The 23,077-nt window shown below is 40.7% G+C and overlaps 1 protein-coding gene across 1 annotated transcript in view; it reads right to left on the reverse strand.

The window, feature by feature from the left end:
- Positions 1 to 23,077, reverse strand: part of SRRM1 (serine and arginine repetitive matrix 1) — a gene marked incomplete in the record, with an annotated part of 533,145 nt that overhangs the window by 276,374 nt on the left and 233,694 nt on the right. The window contains 3 exon segments of the mRNA XM_053705381.1: positions 13,294 to 13,374; positions 13,449 to 13,714; positions 14,238 to 14,357. Coding sequence (XP_053561356.1) covers positions 13,294 to 13,374; positions 13,449 to 13,714; positions 14,238 to 14,357 — 467 coding nt within the window.

The following is a 23,077-nucleotide window of genomic DNA, read 5'->3' on the forward strand; positions in this document are numbered from 1 at the left end:
AAGGCACGAAAATTAGACTGTTTGGCCCTTGATTTGGACCTGTCCTGAGGAAGGGCATGACCTTTTCCTCCAGTGATATCAGCAATCTCCTTCAAACCAGGCCCGAATAGGGTCTGCCCCTTGAAGGGAATGTTAAGTAGCTTAGATTTTGAAGTCACGTCAGCTGACCATGATTTAAGCCATAGCGCCCTGCGCGCCTGTATAGCAAAACCAAAATTCTTAGCCTTTAGTTTAGTCAAATGAACAATGGCATCAGAAACAAAAGAATTGCATCCATTAAGAATACAGTACAGGAAGGACGAACAAAAGGAGGCCCCCTGAATAAAACGATGATAGACTAATCACCAAAAACAGAGAGAGTAGAGTGTTAGGATTTAAAAATATCAACTTTGATATCTAAAAACAATCCCTGTATCATTGATTCAGTATGCAAATCAAAAAGATCTCAGATGAAAAACGAGCAAAGGGAACCACGCCAGATGCTGCAGTTTTGAGACCTAAAACTTCCATGCACATAGCCACTGAAAGAAATGTTCTAAACTAGACAGGCTAACAGTAATTACAAATGACTTTTGTCCGATAAACACTAGAATCCATCTAGAAACCCAAAAAGAAGTGACCCTTGTCTAAGGAATCACGAAACTCTTAGGTAAATTAAATTCTCTAACCATGTCTTGAAGAAACAAAACTTAGTTGATTCATGAGGGATTCCACAAAAAGGAAAATCCATATATTTGATTACTGCTCTTTCATATGTATGTATTGGGTACTTGTAAAGCACGTCGAATCACCTGTAAGGGACTCAAGACGCTGCTCATTTAATCGACCTCAGAAGGATGAAAGGCTGAATGGACCTCGCCGGGAATCTAACCTGCAACCCTCAGGTTGCTACAGAGCTCAGCCACAGTGCATTAGCATGCTGAGCTATCTGTCCAGCTCTAATAAAAGAAAAGATTAAGCTAATACCAAGACGCCATCCAGAAAGAAGGGCACCAAGAACCTTTGAAAAGATTCATAAAGCTGTCGCTAGACCAAATGGAAAAACGACAAATTGGTAAAGCTTAATAAGAAAATCTCAGAATCCACAAGTGGTCTGAATGAAATAAAATACGAGGTTAAACATCCTGAAAAATGGAGTGGACAAGAAATAACAAAAAGGCACAATAGTCCTTATAATCGCCAACTTAAAAGATGAGACTAACAAAACAATATAAAAGTCTTCAGATCCAAGAATGGACTGAATAAACCTTTCATCGAGACAAAGAATAGAATAGAAACCCAAATCCTGTTCCTGGAAAAAGAACTGGCATAATCACTCCTGAGAAAGAAAGATTCTTCCCATAGGAGGTCTCATTCTAAAAATCTATTCAAACCCTAAGAAAATAGAATTTGGACCGAGCTCATCCAAAAACAATTTAATCTGCCCCCTACCAGAAGGACTGGTTTGAGAACCACACCTACACGCAGTTTAATAACTAGTAATTATATAGCGCTTTTCTCCCAGAAGGATACAAAAAAAAACGCTTCTTCAGTGCTTACTCTCTGAGTTAACCAAATTAGCAGCTGATAAAAAGAGTAGTTATTACCCAAATAAATAAGTACACAATAAATTGACCTCAAAGGCCAAAGGGCTGTATTAACCCTGCCGGGAAATGAATCTATGACCCTTGGATCTAGTCAGGACATTCACCAACTGATCTACATCACCGGATTAAAAGAAGGGCAGAGAAAAAAAAACAAAAAAACAACTCTAAACCTCCAGACATAGTGGAGATAATAGAAATTAAACAGATTATTATCCTAACAAGATAGATAATAAAAAGGAAATGTATGCTTACCTGATCTTTTACGATATGAGGAGTCCACGGATTTCATCCTTACTTATGGGATATCGCCTCCTGGTCAGCAGGAGGAGGCAAAGAGCTCCACAGCAGAGCTGCATAAATAGCTCCTCCCCTCCCCCCCAACCCAGTCATTTGAGAAAGGAAAAGCCAAGGAGCAGAGGTGACTTAAGTTTAACAAAAATAAAAACCCGTCTTAGAAAAAATGACAGGGTGGGCCGTGAACTAGTCATATCATAAAAGAAATACATTTATCAGGTAAGCACAAATTTCCTTTTCTTTTACAAGATATGACGAGTCCACGGATTTCATCCTTACTTATGGGATATAATACCAAAGCTATAGGACACGGATGAAAGGGAGGAACAAGACAGGAACCTAAACGGAAGGCACCACTGCTTGAAGAACCTTTCTCCCAAAAACAGCCTCAGATGAGGCAAAAGTATCAAATTTGGAAAATATGTGAAGAGACGACCAAGTTACAGCCTTGCAAATCTGTTCAACAGAAGCATAATTTTTAAATGCCCATGAGGAAGCCACAGCTCTAGTAGAATGGGCTGCAATTCGTTCTGGAGGCTGCTGTCCTGCAGTCTCATATGCAACAAGGATGATACTCCAGACAAAAAGAAAGAGGTAGCCATCGCTTTCTGACCCCTACGTTTTCCAGAAAAAAAAACAAATAATGAAGATGTTTGACGAATAGTCTCCATCTTGAAGGATGAAACTCTGAGAAACTTGTTTAGACTCTTGATATCTAAAATTGGTCGGAACGTTCCCTCTTTTTGGGAACCACAAAAAGATTTGAGTAAAACCCTTGCCCCTGTTCCTGTATTGGAACGGGACAAATTACTCCCATAGTGGAGAGGTCTTTTACACAACGTAAGAACGCCTCTTTATCTGGTCTACAGACAATCATGAAAGAAGAAACCTTCCCCTTGGGAAGGAATTTTTTTAACTCCAACTGATACCCTTGAGACACAATTTATAGTGTCCAGGGATCCTGAACGTCTTATCCAAGTCTGAACAAAGCGAGAAAGTCTGCCCCGTACTAGATGCGGTGCTGGATCGGGGGCTGCCCCTTCATGCTGTCTTGGGAGCAGCAGCGGGCTACTTGGGTTGTTTACCCTTGTTCCAACCCTGGTTAGGTTTCCAGGTGAGTTTGGCTTGAGAATAATTCCCTTCCTGTTTAACAGAAGAGGAAGAGGGGATTCCCTTGAAGTTTCGAAAGGAACAAAAATTATTCTGTCGTCCCCTTTGTTTAGCCGTTTTGTCCTGAGGGAGGAGGTGACCTTTACCTCCTGTAATGTCAGAAATTATCTCCTTCAAGTCAGGCCCGAACAGGGTCTTACCCTTGAAAGGAATCGCCAAGAGCTTTGATTTAGGGAACACATCCGCAGACCAAGATTTTAACCACAAGGCTCTGCGCGCTAAAATAGAAAATCCTGAATTCTTAGCCGTCAATTTGGCGATCTGAAAGGCGGCATCCGTAATAAAAGAATTGGCCAGCTTAAGGGCCTTAATTCTATGCATTATTTCTTCTAAAGGAGTCTCAGTCTTAAGGGACTCTTCTAGAGCGTCAAACCAAAAGGCAGCCGCAGTTGTGACTGTTACAATGCAGGCCATCGGTTGAAACAGAAACCCTTGATGAATATATAGCTTTTAAAGAAGACCCTCCAACTTTTTATCCATAGGGTCTTCGAAAGCACAACTGTCCTCAATAGGGATAGTCTTACATTTAGCCAGGGTAGAGATAGCTCCCTCCACCTTAGGGACCGTCTGCCAAGAGTCCCGAACAGTGTCTGCTATAGGGTACATTTTCCTAAAAATAGGGGAAGGGGAGAACGGGATACCCGGTCTCTCCCATTCCCTTGTAATAATTTCCGAGATTCTCTTAGGAACCGGAAAAACATCGGAATAAGAAGGGACCTCTAAGTATTTGTCCATCTTACTCAATTTCTCTGGCGGGACCACAATAGAGTCACAGTCGTCCAGAGTCACCAAAACCTCTCGTAGCAAAAGGCGGAGGTGTTTCAGTTTAAATCTGAAGGACATGACGTCCGAATCTGTCTGGGGTAATGCACTTCCTGAGTCAGACACTTCCCCCTCAGACAGGGCCTCCCTACCCCCCACAATTCAGAGCCCTGGGAAGGTATATCGGAGATAGCTATTCAAGCATCAGACGTTGCAGGGACCACGTGGGCCTCTGTTCTGCTGCGTTTGCCTTGTAACACTGGCAACTTAGATAAAACTTCTGTAAGAGTAGATGACATAACTGCAGCCATATCCTGCAGCATAAATTAAGTAGACGTTGAGGAACATGGCGTCACCTGTGCGGGCGTTAAAGGCTGTGACGCTTGAGGAGAAAGATGCGGCATACCCTGAATTTCATCAGTCTGAGGACATTCATTAGATATATCTTTATTAAAGAAAATGTGTTCTTTACACTGTAAAGCCCTCTCAATACATGGGGGACAAAGTAACAGGGGGTTCCACAATGGCATCTAAACACATAGGGCATGTACTTTGATCAAGGTCATCCATTTTGAATACCTGGACAAAAAGGGCAAGCTTGGTCAGAAGCACTGAAAATATATATAGTGTAAAATCCGTCTAACATTAAATTTTTTGCGTAGAACTGTGTCTTTAAGAAAACAGACTTAAAGCTCTTTTATAAGGCAGAGAGCAATTATTTACGCCTCCCCTGCACGTGGGCCTTGGAAAAATAAGTGCTATACTTCTAAAATCCCTCTGTCACCTCGCCGCAGCTCTGCTGTGGCCCCTACCTGCCTCCACTCAACTCCTCAAGTACGGCGCACCTAAGATCGCTTGGAAAATATTACCACAAGCGAACTTAGGACCCGTAAGGACTCTACCGGAATGATTCGAATAGAAACTGCGCTGCAAAGCGTGCGAAAACTAAGTCCCGCCCTTCGTGGGCGGAAATACAAAAAAAAAATACCGCCATGTATCGGAGTCATATTATGAAAAAATACATCCCCTCCGGAACTATCCCCAGCGTTAGCCATGTAATAAAGGAACAGAGCAATGCCCATTACAGTGCACACCAACACCACATATCCCAGTGCTTCTAGGCGAACATTGTAATGCCAGAATGTCTGGATAAATAAACCATTATGTTTGTACATTCACATATCCCAGCGCTTCTATGCTAATCCAATGCCAGAATGTCTGGAAAGTTAAAGTATGCCCCAAAGGAACAGGTCAGGTACAGTTAATTCTGAGATATGCTGCAGGGCCCCAGAATACAAAACTGCACTTACCTCCATGCTGAGGAAAAGCATGCCAAACTTTACAGTGTCAAGAGATCTGCTCTTCCTCCTGAGGTCCTGTGAAAACAGAAGTGTCTTAGTCACAACCTCTAAGACCATAAACTGAAAAGCAGCACAATCATGGGAGGCACAGTGGAGTCAAAAATCCACCAGTTCCCATAGCCTGACAGGCTAGATTCAGAGACTGCCCTGTAGAAAAATAGTACACTCTGGCACCATTTGAAAATAATAAACGCTTGATTGAACAATCTAAACTAACACCTCACTTTACCTCTTCCTATCACTAACTACAGGCAAAGAGAATGACTTGAGTGGGAGGGAAGGGAGGAGCTATATATATACAGCTCTGCTGTGGTGCTCTTTGCCTCCTCCTGCTGACCAGGAAGCGATATCCCATAAGTAAGGATGAAATCCGTGGACTCGTCATATCTTGTAAAAGAAATACAGGTAGCCCTCAGTTTACGCCGAGGTTAGGTTCCAGAAGGAATGGTTGTAATTCGAAACCGTTGTAAATTGAAACCCAGTTTATAATGTAAGTCAATGGGAAGTGAGGGAGGTATGTTCCAGGCCCCTCTCAAAATTGTCATAAAGTAACACCTAATACATTATTTTTAAAGCTTTGAAATGAAGACTTTTAATGCCAAACAGCATTATAAACCTTATAAAATAATCACACAACACAGAATATATAATTAAACTAAGTGAAATGAAAAAAAACATTTGCTAAACAGCATTATAATCCTAATAAAATAATCACACAACAGACTTCACTTGCATTTTTCTGCAAACAGTTCTTTCTATGCATTCCAATCTGGACTGATTTATAGACAGGAAGATCTTGTTCCTTTGAAATCTGCTTGATAGCTCAGGTCTGGTTAAACTGATTAATTTCAGCTTGCTTTGCTGCAACACAAGCGGACAGCTCCACCTACTGGCTATTTTAATAAATGCACTGCTTCTCAATGCTTTCCAATAGCAGTCCCATGACTGGAAAAAAACAGAATTTATGTTTACCTGATAAATTACTTTCTCCAACGGTGTGTCCGGTCCACGGCGTCATCCTTACTTGTGGGATATTCTCTTCCCCAACAGGAAATGGCAAAGAGCCCAGCAAAGCTGGTCACATGATCCCTCCTAGGCTCTGCCTTCCCCAGTCATTCGACCGACGTAAAGGAGGAATATTTGCATAGGAGAAATCATATGATACCGTGGTGACTGTAGTTAAAGAAAATAAATCATCAGACCTGATTAAAAAACCAGGGCGGGCCGTGGACCGGACACACCGTTGGAGAAAGTAATTTATCAGGTAAACATAAATTCTGTTTTCTCCAACATAGGTGTGTCCGGTCCACGGCGTCATCCTTACTTGTGGGAACCAATACCAAAGCTTTAGGACACGGATGATGGGAGGGAGCAAATCAGGTCACCTAGATGGAAGGCACCACGGTTTGCAAAACCTGTCTCCCAAAAATAGCCTCAGAAGAAGCAAAAGTATCAAATTTGTAAAATTTGGTAAAAGTGTGCAGTGAAGACCAAGTCGCTGCCTTACATATCTGATCAACAGAAGCCTCGTTCTTAAAGGCCCATGTGGAAGCCACGGCCCTAGTGGAATGAGCTGTGATTCTTTCAGGAGGCTGCCGTCCGGCAGTCTCATAAGCCAATCTGATGATGCTTTTAAGCCAGAAAGATAGAGAGGTAGAAGTTGCTTTTTGACCTCTCCTTTTACCAGAATAAACAACAAACAAGGAAGATGTTTGTCTGAAATCCTTTGTAGCATCTAAATAGAATTTTAGAGCACGGACAACGTCCAAATTGTGTAACAAACGTTCCTTCTATGAAACTGGATTCGGACACAAAGAAGGTACAACTATCTCCTGGTTAATATTTTTGTTGGAAACAACCTTCGGAAGAAAACCAGGCTCAGTACGTAAAAACCACCTTATCTGCATGGACCAGATAGGGCGGAGAACACTGCAGAGCAGATAACTCAGAAACTCTTCTAGCGGAAGAAATTGCAACCTAAAACAAAACTTTCCAAGATAATAACTTAATATCTACGGAATGTAAGGGTTCAAACGGAACCCCTTGAAAGAGTCAAAGGACTGTAAACAGGCTTGATTCTAACCAGAGCCTGAACAAACGCTTAAACGTCTGGCACAGCTGCCAGCCTTTTGTGAAGTAAAACAGATAAAGCAGAGATCTGTCCCTTCAGAGAACTCGCAGAAAATCCTTTCTCCAAACCTTCTTGTAGAAAGGAAAGAATCTTAGGAATTTTTATCTTGTTCCATGGGAATCCTTTAGATTCACACCAACAGATATATTTTTTCCATATATTATGGTAAATTTTTCTAGTTACAGGCTTTCTAGCCTGAATAAGAGTATCTATTACAGAATCTGAAAACCCACGCTTTGATAAAATCAAGCGTTCAAACTCCAAGCAGTCAGTTGGAGGAAAACCAGATTCGGATGTTCGAATGGACCCTGAATAAGAAGGTCCTGTCTCAAAGGTAGCTTCCATGGTGGAGCCGATGACACATTCACCAGGTCTGCATACCAAGTCCTGCGTGGCCACACAGGAACTATCAAGGTCACCGAAGCCCTCTCCAGATTGATCCTGGCTACCAGCCTGGGAATGAGAGGAAACGGTGGGAATACATAAGCTAGGTTGAAGATCCAAGGTGCTACTATTGTATCCAATAGAGTCGCCTTGGGATCCCTGGATTTGGACCCGTAACAAGGGACCATGAAGTTCTGACGAGAGGCCATCAGAACCATGTCTGGAATGCCCCATAATTGAGTTATTTGGGCAAAGATTTCCAGATGGAGTTCCCACTCCCCCGGATGCTCCTCCATCGCCAGGGAACTCCTTGTTACCCCCTGATGGTTGATATATGTAACAGTCGTCATGATGTCTGATTGAAACCTTATGAATTTGGCCTTTGCTAGTCGAGGCCAAGCCTTGAGAGCATTGAATATCGCTCTCAGTTCCATTATGTTTATCGGGAGAAGAGAGTCTTCCCGAAACCATAGACCCTGAGTTTTCAGGGGTTCCCAGACCGCGCCCCAGCCCACCAGACTGGCGTCGGTCGTGACAATGACCTATTCTGGTCTGCGGAAGCTCATTCCCTGTGACAGGTTGTCCAGGGTCAGCCACCAACGGAGTGAATCTCTGGTTATTTGATCTACTTGTATCGTCGGAGACAAGTCTGTATAATCCCCATTCCACTGTCTGAGCATGCACAGGTGCAATGGTCTTAGATGAATTCGTGCAAAAGGAACTATGTCCATTGCCGCAACCATCAAACCTATTACTTCCATGGACTGCGCTATGGAAGGAAGAAGAACAGAATGAAGTACCTGACAAGAGCTTAGAAGTTTTGATTTTCTGGCCTCTGTCAGAAAAACCTTCATTTCTAAGGAAACTATTATTGTTCCCAAGAAGGGAACTCTTGTTGACGGGGACAGAGAACTTTTTTCTATGTTCACTTTCCACCTGTGAGATCTGAGAAAGGCTAGGACAATGTCCGTATGAGCCCTTGCTTTTGACAGAGACGACACTTAAATCAGGATGTCGTCCAAGTAAGGTACTACTGCAATGCCCCTTGGTCTTAGCACCGCTAGAAGGGACCCTAGTACCCTTGTGAAAATCCTTGGAGCAGTGGCTAATCCGAATGGAAGTGCCACAGGTAATGCTTGTCCAGAAAGGCGAACCTTAAGAACCGAAAATGTTCCTTGTGGATAGGAATACGTAGGTACGCATCCTTTAAGTCCACCGTGGTCATGAATTGACCTTCCTGGATGGTAGGAAGGATCGTTCGAATGGTTTCCATTTTGAATGATGAAACCCTTAGAAACTTGTTTAGAATCTTGAGATCAAAAATAGGTCTGAATGTTCCCTCTTTTTTGGGAATTATGAACAGGTTGGAGTAAAAACCCATCCCTTGTTCTCCTAATGGAACAGGATGAATCACTCCCATGCTTAACAGGTCTTCTACACAGTGTAAGAATGCCTGTTCGAAGATAATTGAGACCCGTGGAACCTTCCCCTTGGGGGTAGTTCCCTGAATTCCAGGAGATAACCTTGAGAAACTATTTCTAGCGCCCAAGGATCCTGAACATCTCTTGCCCCAGCCTGAGCAAAGAGAGAAAGTCTGCCCCCCACCAGATCCTTCCCAGATCGGGGGCCAACACTTCATGCTGTTTTGGTAGCAGTGGCAGGTGACTTGGCCTGCTTACCCTTGTTCCAGCCTTGCATCGGCCTCCAGGCTGGCTTGGTTTGAGAAGTATTACCCTCTTGCTTAGAGGGTGTAGAATTTGAGGCTGGTCCGTTTCTGCGAAAGGGACGAAAATTTGGCTTCTTTTTAGCCTTAAAAGACCTATCCAGAGGAAGGGCGTGGCCCTTTCCCCCAGTGATGTCTGAAATAATCTCTTTCAAGTCAGGGCCAAACAGTGTTTTACCCTTGAAAGGGATGTTAAGCAAAAGCGCTCTGCGCGCCACGATAGCAAACCCTGAATTATTCGCCGCTAATCTAGCTAATTGCAAAGCGGCATCTAAAATAAAAAAGAGTTAGCCAATTTAAGAGCTTGAACTCTGTCCAAAACCTCCTCGTACGAAGATTCTTTATTGAGCGACTTTTCTAGTTCTTCGAACCAGAAACACGCAGCTGTAGTGACAGGAACAATGCATGAAATTGGTTGTAGAAGGTAACCTTGCTGAACAAACCTCTTTTTAAGCAAACCCTCTAACCTTTAATCCATAGGATCTTGAAAGCACAACTATCTTCTATAGGAATAGAAGTGCGTTTGTTTAGAGTAGAATCCGCCCCCTCGACCTTGGGGACTGTATGCTATAAGTCCTTTCTGGGGTCGACTATAGGAACTAATTTCTTAAATATAGGGGGGAGGACAAAAGGTATGCCGGGCCTTTCCCACTCCTTATTTACTATGTCCGCCACCCGCTTGGGTATAGGAAAAACATTGGGGGGCACCGGAACCTCTAGGAACTTGTCCATCTTACCTAATTTCTCTGGAATGACCAAATTGTCACAATCATCCAGAGTAGATAATACCTCCTTAAGTAGTGCGTGGAGATGTTGAAATTTAAATTTAAAAGTTACAATATCAGGTTCTGCTTGTTGAGAAATTTTCCCTGAATCTGAAATTTCTCCCTCAGACAAAACCTCCCTCCTGGCCCCTTCAGATAGGTGTGAGGGTATGTCAGAACAGATATCATCAGCGTCCTCTTGCTCTTCAGTGTTTAAAACAGAGCAATCACGCTTTCTCTGATAAGTAGGCATTTTGGAAAAAATGCATGCAATAGAATTATCCATTACAGCCATTAATTGTTGTATGGTAATAAGTATTGGCGCACTAGATGTACTAGGGGCCTCTTGTGTGGGCAAAACTGGTGTAGACACAGAAGGGGATGATGCAGTACCATGCTTACTCCCCTCATTAGAGGAATCATCTTGGGCAATATCATATCTATGGCATTATTATCCCTACTTTGTTTGGACATTATGACACAAATATATCACATATATTTAAATGGGGAGACACATTGGCTTTCATACATATAGAACATCGTTATCTGATGGTTCAGACATGTTAAACAGGCTTAAACTTGTCAACAAAGCACAAAAAACGTTTTACAATAAAACCGTTACTGTCCCTTTAAATTTCAAACTGAACACACTTTATTACTGAATATGTGAAAAAGTATGAAGGAATTGTTCAAATTTCACCAAAATTTCACCACAGTAACTTAAAGCCTTAAAAGTATTGCACACCAAATTTGAAAGCTTTAACCCTTAAAATAACGGAACCGGAGCTGCTTTGCTGAGACCCAACCAAGCCCAGAGGGGAATACGATACCAAATGATGCCTTCTATAAGCTTTTTCAGTGGTTCTTAGCTCCTCACACATGCATCTGCATGCCATGCTTTCCAAAAACAACTGCGCATTAGAGGCGCGAAAATGAGGCTCTGTCTATGACTAGAAAAGGTCCCCAGTGAAAAAGGTGTCCAATACAGTGCCTGCCGTTTTTATTAAAACAATCCCCAAAATTTAACAACTATTAAAAGTAATAATCTGCCAAATATACTTAGTTAAGTAATCGTTTTAGCCCAGAAAAATGTCTACCAGTTTTTTAAGCCCTAATGAAGCCCTTTATTCTTTTACTTAAACTAAGAAAATGGCTTACCGGTTCCCATAGGGAAAATGACAGCTTCCAGCATTACCGAGTCTTGTTAGAAATGTGTCATACCTCAAGCAGCAAAAGTCTGCTCACTGTTTCCCCCAACTGAAGTTAATTCCTCTCAACAGTCCTGTGTGGAAACAGCCATCGATTTTAGTAACGGTTGCTAAAATCATTTTCCTCTTACAAACAGAAATCTTCATCTCTTTCCTGTTTCAGAGTAAATAGTACATACCAGCACTATTTTAAAATAACAAACTCTTGATTGAAGAATAAAAACTACATTTAAACACCAAAAAACTCTAAGCCATCTCCGTGGAGATGTTGCCTGTACAACGGCAAAGAGAATGACTGGGGAAGGCGGAGCCTAGGAGGGATCATGTGACCAGCTTTGCTGGGCTCTTTGCCATTTCCTGTTGGGGAAGAGAATATCCCACAAGTAAGGATGACGCCGTGGACCGGACACACCTATGTTGGAGAAAAAGGTTGTTATTCTGAAACGGTGTAAATTGAACCGTTGTAAAACGAGGGCCACCTGTACATATATTTAAAACTTTATATTAATACATAAAGCGCCAAACCATAGCTGAGTGTGTCTTAAAGATGCATACTTACCGAAAGACACCCATCCACGTATAGCAGATAGCCAAACCAGTACTGAAAACTATCAGCAGAGGTAATGGTATATAAGAGTATATCGTCGATCTGAAAAGGGAGGTAGGAGATGAATCCCTACGACCGATAACAGAGAACACTTGAAAAGATTTCCTGTGTGGAAAACAAAATCAATAGGCGATACTCTCTTCACATCCCTCTGACAAACACTGTACTCTGAGAGGAATTGGGCTTCTGAATGCTTAGAAGCGCTTATAGAAGAAATCATAAAAATCAAACACAAACTTACTTCACCACCTCCATAGGAGGCAATGTTTGTAAAACTGAGTTGTGGGTGTGGTGGGAGGTGTATTTATAGGCATTTGAGGTTTGGGAAACTTTGCCCCCTCCTGGTAGGAATGTATATCGCATACGTCACTAGCTCATGGACTCTTGCCAATTACATGGCGAAAATAATATATATATATATATATATATATATATATATATATATATATATATATATATATATATATATATATATATATATATATATATATATATATATATAGAGTGTGTGCGCAAAGTTGGTGTGTTTAAACAGCGCTCTCCAGGGATGATGGTATGCTGAAAAGCCAGAGTTGAAATTAGGAGATAAAGACAAAGCAGCAACATAGTGTAATATTGTTTCTACTGTGTTAAAGAGGTGTGAGATTAATTATGCTCACCTGGTTAAACCTCTTCAGTAAGTATACAGTTAGCTCAAATGGGATATATAATCCCCACTGTGGTATATACATACACACATATATACCCCCACACCCAAAAGTTAATATCTAAAATAATTTCAAACTTATGTAAAGAGTATCATTTCCACTATCCATCACACAGTCTGCCAAATTAGACAAGATTGGTCATTGGGGAGAAAGAAAGAAAACAAAAAAGCATATTTTAATATCAATACTATAAAGGTAAACCATAATTATTAAAGGGAAATTAAATTTATTTAGTGGTTTAGGATAGAGCATGCAATTTTAAGCGCCTTTCTAAATTACTTATATTAATTTTTTCTTTGTTCTCTTGGTAGCAGGAATATAAGCTTAGGAGCCAGCCCATTTTTGGTTTAGCACCAATCCAACAAGCGCAAAAATGGGCCGGCTCCAACGCTTACATTCCAGCTTTTCAAATAAAGATACCAAGAGAACGATGAAAAATTAGGAGTACAAAGTTAATTAAAATTGCATGCTCTACCTGAATCGTAAAAGAAAAAAATTTGGGTTTCATATCCCTTTGAGATTAGTAGTTTTATTAAGATGCATCTTTTTTTCTCTTTATTAATACTTTACTTTGAAATTACAATAGACAAACGTACCAGAATCCGATAAATCCCTTTTTCTGGGTTTTGGAGGTGGCGAAGGGGTTTTTCTCTTATCTGTGATTCTGTGTTTTGGTGCTATATTAAAATGATACACATTAGAAACACAGAAAAACATAAAATATACAAATACAATACTAAAAACAGCTTACCTGAAGACCTGCCAGGAGAGGCTGAACCTCTGCTCTTTCTGGAGCGGAAGGATTGCTGTGGTGAAGGAGATCGTCTCTTTGGAGGTGGGCTTGGTGGAGGAGATGGTCTATATCTTCTTCTTGGGGGACTAATAGAGGGAGAACGCCTAGGTTTGCGGGGTGGGCTGGAGGAGATACGCTTAAGCTGTTTCTTTGGGGGAGGAGGTGATCGAGAAGATGACGAAGAGGAGCTACTTCCAGACAAAGAGGCTGAGGATCGTCTCCTCCTGCAAATTGGAGGGACAAATGGTTAGATGCTGCACAACAAATCACTAAAACCGTTAAAGGGATACAGACCCAAATGTTTTTTCATTATTCAGATAGAGCATGCAATTTTAAGCAACTTTTTAATTTACTCCTATTTTGAATCTGTTCTCTTGGTATCTATTTGAAAAAAGCAAGAATGCAAGCTTAGGAGCCGGTCCATCTTTGGTTCAGCACCTGGGTAGCACTTGCTGATTGGTGGCTAAATGTAGAGAATTAAGTAAAATAGGAGTAAATTAGAAAGTTGCTTAAAATTGCATGCTCTATTGGAATCATAAAAGAAAAAAAAAATGGGTTCAATATCTCTTTAAATACAGAATGCCATAAGAGTAAGAAAACATCCTGCATTCTCCAGATGAAACCCCCAAAAGTGGCCCCATTATCTTAACTAGTGCACAGTTGTTTTTTTAAAGCTAGATTTCTTTCAAGCACAAAATAGAACAAGGTGGTTTTCATATGGGAAAGTTAATTTCAGCAACCACACACCTCCTCACAGGACTCCTGCTTCTTTTGTGCCTTGGTGGTGGAGGCATGCGACGTGGGGGTGTTCTCCTTCGAGGGGATGGCCTTCGTCTTGGGCTATGCCTTCTCCTGGGGCTATAGGACCTATTCAGCAAAGAAGAGGTTACTAAAATGTCAATGAAACGTGCAACCCCCCGCCCCCTCCACAATTCTGAATTTGTAAAGGCTATTCCTTTCCATATTATATTGGAACTCAAACTGTTTACAGATAAAGGTATTTTTATTTTTAATTGTTACAATTAAATAAAATACTTCCTCCTAATCTGAAATTGAAGCTTATTTTCAGTTTTCAAAATTCTGGGTACTTTAGGGAGCAGATACCAAAAGGTGGGACAAATTCAAGATGTTAACTAGGTTACCCAGCAATAATACGGGTCACTTTACAGAGGATTTTTGGGGGAATATAGTGAATTCAGTTAAAGGCTGGCTGTAGACTAAGTGTGAAGATTTATTAGTCAAAAGGTATTGGATAGAGGCAGAGGGAGGGTAGGGGGAAAGAATTAGAATGAAATTTATGCTTACCTGATAAATATATTTATTTCTTGACACTGAGTCCACGGATCATCTCTAATTACTATTGGGAATATCACTCCTGCCCAGGAGGCGGCAAAGAGCACCACAGCAAAGCTGTTAAATATCACCTCCCTTCAATCCAACCCCAGTCATTCGACCGAAGTCAAAGGAGAGAAAGGAAGTAACAAGGTGCAGAGGTGCCTGAGGTTTACGACAAGAAAAAAATTGTCTAAAGAAACAGGGCGGGTCGTGGACTCACCTTGTCAAGAAAGAAATACATTTATCAGGTAAGCATAAATTTAGTTTTCTTTCTAATGACACAGTGAGTCCACAGATCATCTCTAATTACTATTGGGAATCAATACCCAAGCTAGGAGGACAGATAAGGGAGGGACAAGCCGGTAAACCTAAACTGAAGGCACCACTGCTTGAAGAACCTTTCTCCCAAAAGGAGCCTCAGCCGAGGCAAAAGAATCAAATTTATAAAATTTTTGAAAAAGTGTGTAGAGGAGACCAAGTTGCAGCCTTGCAAATCTGTTCCACCGAAGCTTCATTTTTGAATGCCCAGGAACAGGGAACAGGAAACAGCCCTCGTGGAATGAGCCGTGATTCTCTCCGGAGGCTGCTGTCCAGCAGTTTCATAGGCCAAACGAATTACACTCCTCAGCCACAAAGAAAAAGAAGTAGCCGTATCTTTCTGACCCTTGCGTTTCCCAGAAAAAACAACAAATCAAGCAGAAGACTGGCGAAAATCCTTAGTCTCCTGTAAATAGTATTTCAACGCACACACCACATGTAGGTTGTGCAACTATTAGAAAAAGGGCTAGGGCACAGAGGAACAACAATTTCTTGATTAATGTTCCTATCCGAAACAAACTTAGGAAGGAACCCCAACATAGTACGCAGAACTACCTTATCAGAATGAAAAATAAGGTAAGGGGATTCACACTGCAACGCTGAGACTCTGCGTGCAGAAGAAATTGCAACAAGAAACAAAACTTTCCAAGATAGCTTAATATCTAAGGAATGCATAGGCTCAAACGGAGCCTGCTGAAGAACTTTAAGAACAAGGTAAAGTCTCCAGGGAGGAGTAACCGGTTTGAACACAGGCCTGATTCTGACCAAGGCCTGACAGGATTTCACGCCTGGGACATCCGCCAGACGTTTATGCAACAAAATAGACAAGGCAGATATTTGACCCTTTAAAGTACTTGCATATAAACCCTTCTCCAGACCCTCCTGGAGAAGAGACCATTCTACGAATCTGAACTCTACTCCAAGAGTAGCCTCTGGATTCACACCAGTACAGATATTTATGCCGTATATCTTATGGCAAATTTTTCTCGTCAGACTTACAAGCCTGAATCATGGTCTCAATGACCGACTCAGAAAATCCACGCTTAGATAAAATTAAGCAGGCAATCTCCAAGTAGTCCGCTTCAGAAAAACTAGATTTGGATGAAGGAAGGGCCCTTGAAGTAGAAGATCTTTCGCAGTGGAAGAGAGGACATCTCCATTAGATCTGCATACCAGATCCTGCGAGGCCAAACCGGTGCAATGAGGATCACCAACGCTTTCTCCTGCTTGATTCGAGCAATAACCCTTGGAAGGAGAGCGGAGGAAAACATAATTTATGTAAGAACTTACCTGATAAATTCATTTCTTTCATATTAGCAAGAGTCCATGAGCTAGTGACATATGGGATATACATTCCTACCAGGAGGGGCAAAGTTTCCTAAACCTTAAAATGCCTATAAATACACCCCTCACCACACCCACAATTCAGTTTAACGAATAGCCAAGTAGTGGGGTGATAAGAAAGGAGCGAAAGCATCAAAAAAAATAAGGAATTGGAATAATTGTGCTTTATACAAAAAAATCATAACCACCACAAAAAAGGGTAGGCCTCATGGACTCTTGCTAATATGAAAGAAATGAATTTATCAGGTAAGTTCTTACATAAATTATGTTTTCTTTCATGTAATTAGCAAGAGTCCATGAGCTAGTGACGTATGGGATAATAAATACCCAAGATGTGGAACTTCCACGCAAGAGTCACTAGAGAGGGAGGGATAAAAATAAAGACAGCCAATTCCGCTGAAAAATGAATCCACTACCCAAATCAAAAAAGTTTCAAGTTTTATAATGAAAAAAACTGAAATTATAAGCAGAAGAATCAAACTGAGACAGCTGCCTGAAGTACCATTCTACCAAAACTGCTTCTAAAGAAGAGAAAACATCAAAATGGTAGAAGATAGTAAAAGTATGCAAAGAAGACCAAGTCATTGCTTTGCAAATTCGATCAACAGAAGCTTCATTCTTTAAAAAGCCCAGGAAGTAGAAACTTACCTAGTAGAATGAGCCGTAATCCTCCGAGGCGGGAATCCACCCGACTCCAAATAAGCATGATGAATCAAAAGTTTAAGCAAGATGCCAAATAAATGGCAGAAGCTTTTTGACCTTCCTAAAACCAGAAAAGATAAAAAATAGACTAGAAGTCTATCTGAAATCTGAATAGCTTCAACATAGAAAGTAAGAATCTCACCAAAGAAGTCTTAGGAAAAGAATAATTCCTCCCTAATGTTTGTTAGAATTTACAACGTTAGGTAAGAATTGAAATGAGGACAGCAAAAAACAATTTATGTAAGAACTTACCTGATAAATTCATTTCTTTCATATTAGCAAGAGTCCATGAGCTAGTGACATATGGGATATACATTCCTACCAGGAGGGGCAAAGTTTCCCAAACCTTAAAATGCCTATAAATACACCCCTCACCACACCCACAAATCAGTTTAACGAATAGCCAAGAAGTGGGGTGATGAGAAAAAAGTGCGAAAAGCATATAAAATAAGGAATGGGAATAATTGTGCTTTATACAAAAAAATCATAACCACCACAAAAAGGGTGGGCCTCATGGACTCTTGCTAATATGAAAGAAATGAAATTATCAGGTAAGTTCTTACATAAATTATGTTTTCTTTCATGTAATTAGCAAGAGTCCATGAGCTAGTGACGTATGGGATAATGACTACCCAAGATGTGGATCTTTCCACGCAAGAGTCACTAGAGAGGGAGGGATAAAATAAAGACAGCCAATTCCTGCTGAAAATAATCCACACCCAAAATAAAGTTTAATGAAAACATAAGCAGAAGACTCAAACTGAAACTGCTGCCTGAAGTACTTTTCTACCAAAAACTGCTTCAGAAGAAGAAAACACATCAAAATGGTAGAATTTAGTAAAAGTATGCAAAGAGGACCAAGTTGCTGCTTTGCAAATCTGATCAACCGAAGCTTCATTCCTAAACGCCCAGGAAGTAGAAACTGACCTAGTAGAATGAGCTGTAATGCTTTGAGGCGGAGTTTTACCCGACTCGACATAGGCATGATGAATTAAAGATTTCAACCAAGATGCCAAAGAAATGGCAGAAGCTTTCTGGCTTTTTTCTAGAACCAGAAAAGATGAAAAATAGACTAGAAGTCTTTCGGAAAGACTTAGTAGCTTCAACATAATATTACAAAGCTCTAACAACATCCAAAGAATGCAATGATTTCTCCTTAAAATTCTTAGGATTAGGACATAATGAAGGAACCACAATTTCTCTACTAATGTTGTTAGAATACACAACCTTAGGAAAAAATTCAAAATAAGTTTGCAACGCCGCCTTATCCTGATGAAAAATCAGAAAAGGAGACTCACAAGAAAGAGCAGATAATTCAGAGACTCTTCTGGCAGAAGAGATGGCCAAAAGAAACAAAACGTTCCAAGAAAGAAGTTTAATGTCCAAATGAATGCATGGGTTCAAAAGGAGGAGCTAGAAGAGCCCCCAGAACCAAATTCAAACTCCAAGGAGGAGAAATTGACTGAATGACAGGTTTTATACGAACCAAGTCTTGTACAAAACAATAAATATCAGGAAGATTAGCAATCTTTCTGTGAAAAAGAACAGAAAGGGCAGAGATTTGACCTGTCAAGGAACTTGCGGACAAACCTTTATCTAAACCATCCTGAAGAAACTGTAAAAAATTCTCGGAATTCTAAAAGAATGCCAGGAAAAAAGATGAGAAGACACTAAGAAATATAAGTCTTCCAGACTCTATAATATATCTCTCTAGATACAGATTTACGAGCCTGTAACATAGTATTAATCACCAAGTCAGAGAAACCTCTTTGACCAAGAATCAAGCGTTCAATCTCCATACCCTTAAATTTAAAGATTTGAGATCCTGATGGAAAAAAGGACCTTGCGACAGAAGGTCTGGTCTTAACGGAAGAGCCCACGGTTAGCAAGAGGCCATCCGAAAAAGAATCCGTCCATGCTGGAGCTACCAGCAGAACAAACGAGCATTCCTTCAGAATCTTGGAGATTACTCTTGGAAGAAGAACTAGAGGCGGAGAGATATAGGCAGGATGATACTTCCAAGGAAATGAAAATGCATTCACTGCCTCCGCCTGAGGATCCCGGGATCTAAACAGATACCTGGGAAGTTTCTTGTTTAGATGAGAAACCATCAGATCTATTTCTGGAAGTTCCCACATTTGAACAATGTGAAGAAATACCTCTGGGTGAAGAGACCATTCGCCCGGATACAACGTTTGACGACTGAGATAATCCGCTTCCCAATTGTCTATACCTGGGAAATGAACCGCAAAGATTAGACAGGAGCTGGATTCCGCCCAAACCAGAATTCGAGATACTTCTTTCATAGCCAGAGGACTGAGTCCCTCCTTGATGATTGATGTATGCCACAGTTGTGACATTGTCCGTCTGAAAACAAATGAACGACTCTCTCTTCAGAAGAGGCCAAGACTGAAGAGCTCTGAAAATTGCACGGAGTTCCAAAATATTGATCGGTAATCTCACCTCCTGAGATTCCCAAACAACTTGTGCCGTCATAGACCCGCACACGGATCCCCAACCTTTAAGACTTGCATCTGTTGAAATTACAGTCCAGGTCGGAAGAACAAAAGAAGCCCCCAGAACTAAACGATGGTGATCTGTCCACCACGTCAGAGTGTCGTACAATCGGTTTTAAAGATATTAATTGAGATATCTTTGTGTAATCCCTGCACCATTGGTTCAGCATACAGAGCTGAAGAGGTCGCATGTGAAAATGAGCAAAGGAAATCGCGTCCGATGCAGCAGACATAAGACCTAAAATAACCATGCATAAGGCTACCAAAGGGAATGATTGTGACTGAAGGTTTTGACAAGCTGATATCAATGTTAGACTTCTCTTGTCTGACAAAGACAGTCATAGACACTGAATCTACCTGGAAACCTAAAAAAAAAAAAGTTACCCTTGTCTGAGGAATCAATGAACTATTTGGTAAATTGATCCTCCAACCATGATCTTGAAGAAACAACACAAGTCGATTCGTATGAGATTCTGTTAAATGTGAAGACTGCGCAAGTACCAAGATATCGTCCAAATAAGGAAATACCAATACCCTGTTCTCTGAATACAGACAGAAGGGCACCAAGAACCTTTGTAAAAATTCTTGGAGCTGATGCTAAGCCAAACGGTAGAGCCACAAAACTGGTAATGCTTGTCTAAAAAAGAGAATCTCAGAAACTAAAAGTGATCTGGATGAATCGGAATATGCAGATATGCATCCTGTAAATCTATTGTAGACATATAATGCCCTTGCTGAACAAAAGGCAGGATAGTCCTTACAGCTACCATCTTGAATGTTGGTATCTTTACATAACGATTCAAAATTGATAGAACCGGAACTGGTCTGAAGGAATTGACCTTCTTTGGTACAATGAAGAGATAGAATAAAACCCCAGCCCCTGTTCCAGAACTGGAACTGGCATAATTACTCCAGCCAACTCTAGATCTGAAACACAATTCAGAAATGCTTGAGCCTTTGCTGGGTTTACTGGGACACGGGAAAGAAAAAAATCTCTTTGCAGGAGGCCTTAACTTGAAGCCAAATCTGTACCCTTCTGAAATAATGTTCTGAAACCAGAGATTGTGAACGGAATTGATCCAAATTTCTTTGAAAAGAACGTAAACTGCCCCATACCAGCTGAGCTGGAATGAGGGCCGCACCTTCATGGGGACTTAGGAGCTGGCTTTGGGTTTCTATAAGGCTTGGATATATTCCAAAGTGAAGAAGGTTTCCAAACTGATACCGCTCCTGAGGATGAAGGATCAGGCTTTTGTTCCTTGTTGTGATGAAAGCAACGAAAACAATTATTAGACCTAAATTTACCTCAGATTTGTTATCCTGTGGTAAAAAAGTTCCCTTCCTTCCAGTAACAGTTGAGATAAAAGAATCCAACTGAGAACCGAATAATTTATTACCCTGGAAAGAAAGGGATAGCAAAGTTGACTTAGAAGACATATCAGCATTCCAAGTTTTAAGCCATAAAGCTCTTCTAGCTAAAATAGTTAGAGACATATACCTGACATCAATTCTAATGATATCAAAGATGGCATCACAAATAAAATAATTAGCATGTTATAGAATAATAATGCTATGAGAATTATGATCTGTTACTTGTTGCGATAAAGCATCTAACCAAAGGTTGAAGCTGCAGCAACATCCGCTAAAAATATAGCAGGAGTAGAGACAGCCCCATTAACCTTAGGGATATTGTCCCAAACTCTAATCTGTCAGATGGCACAGGATATAATTGCTTAAAACGTTTTAAAAGGAGTAAATGAATTACCCAAATTATTCCATTCCCTGGAAATTACTTCAGAAATAGCATCAGGGACAGGAAACACTTCTGGAATAACTACAGGAGATTTAAAAACCTTATTTAAACGTTTAGTTTTAGTATCAAGAGGACCAGAATCCTCTATTTCTAATGCAATTAATACTTCTTTAAATAAAGAACGAATACATTCCATCTTGAACAAATACAAAGATTTATCAGCATCAACCTCTGAGACAGAAACCTCTGAACCAGAAGAACAATTATCAGAATCAGAATGATGATGTTTCATTTAAAAATTCATCTGAAAAAAAGAGAAGTTTTAAAAGACTTTTATGTATACTAGAAGGAGAAATAACAGACATAGCCTTCTTAATGGATTTTAGAAACAAAATCTCTTATGTTATCAGGAACACTCTGAGTATTAGATTAGATAAATTTTATCTGCATTAACAAGTTTGTCATAACATTTAATACAAACAACAGCTGAAGGAACAGATACCAAAAGTGATGCACTTAGCTTTGGTAGCTCCAGCACCGGGCAGCGATTTTCCTGAAGTATCTTCTGACTCAGTAGCAACGTGGAACATCTTGCGATATGTAATAGAAAAAACAACATATAAAGCAAAATTGATCAAATTCCTTAAATGACAGTTTCAGGAATGGGAAAAAAATGCCAGTGAACAAGCTTCTAGCAACCAGAAGCAATAAATGAGACTTAAATAATGTGGAGACAAAAGTGACGCCCATATTTTTTTAGCGCCAAATAAGACGCCCACATTATTTGGCGCCTAAATGCTTTTGGCGCCAAAAATGACGCCACATCCAGAACGCCGACACTTTTGACGCAAAAGAACGTCAAAAATGACGCAACTTCCGGCGACACGTATGACGCCGGAAACAGAAAAAAAAAATTTGCGCCAAAAATGTCCGCGCCAAGAATGACGCAATAAAATGAAGCATTTTCAGCCCCCGCGAGCCTAACAGCCCACTGGGAAAAAGTCAAATTTTTTAAGGTAAGAAAAAATTATTGAATCAAATGCATTATCCCAAATATGAAACTGACTGTCTGAAAAACAGAATTTATGTTTACCTGATAAATTACTTTCTCCAACGGTGTGTCCGGTCCACGGCGTCATCCTTACTTGTGGGATATTCTCCTCCCCAACAGGAAATGGCAAAGAGCCCAGCAAAGCTGGTCACATGATCCCTCCTAGGCTCCGCCTACCCCAGTCATTCGACCGACGTAAAGGAGGAATATTTGCATAGGAGAAATCATATGATACCGTGGTGACTGTAGTTAAAGAAAATAAATTATCAGACCTGATTAAAAAACCAGGGCGGGCCGTGGACCGGACACACCGTTGGAGAAAGTAATTTATCAGGTAAACATAAATTCTGTTTTCTCCAACATAGGTGTGTCCGGTCCACGGCGTCATCCTTACTTGTGGGAACCAATACCAAAGCTTTAGGACACGGATGAAGGGAGGGAGCAAATCAGGTCACCTAGATGGAAGGCACCACGGCTTGCAAAACCTTTCTCCCAAAAATAGCCTCAGAAGAAGCAAAAGTATCAAATTTGTAAAATTTAGTAAAAGTGTGCAGTGAAGACCAAGTCG

This window comes from Bombina bombina, chromosome 3 (assembly GCF_027579735.1).
Source record: "Bombina bombina isolate aBomBom1 chromosome 3, aBomBom1.pri, whole genome shotgun sequence".
Lineage (NCBI taxonomy): Eukaryota > Metazoa > Chordata > Amphibia > Anura > Bombinatoridae > Bombina > Bombina bombina.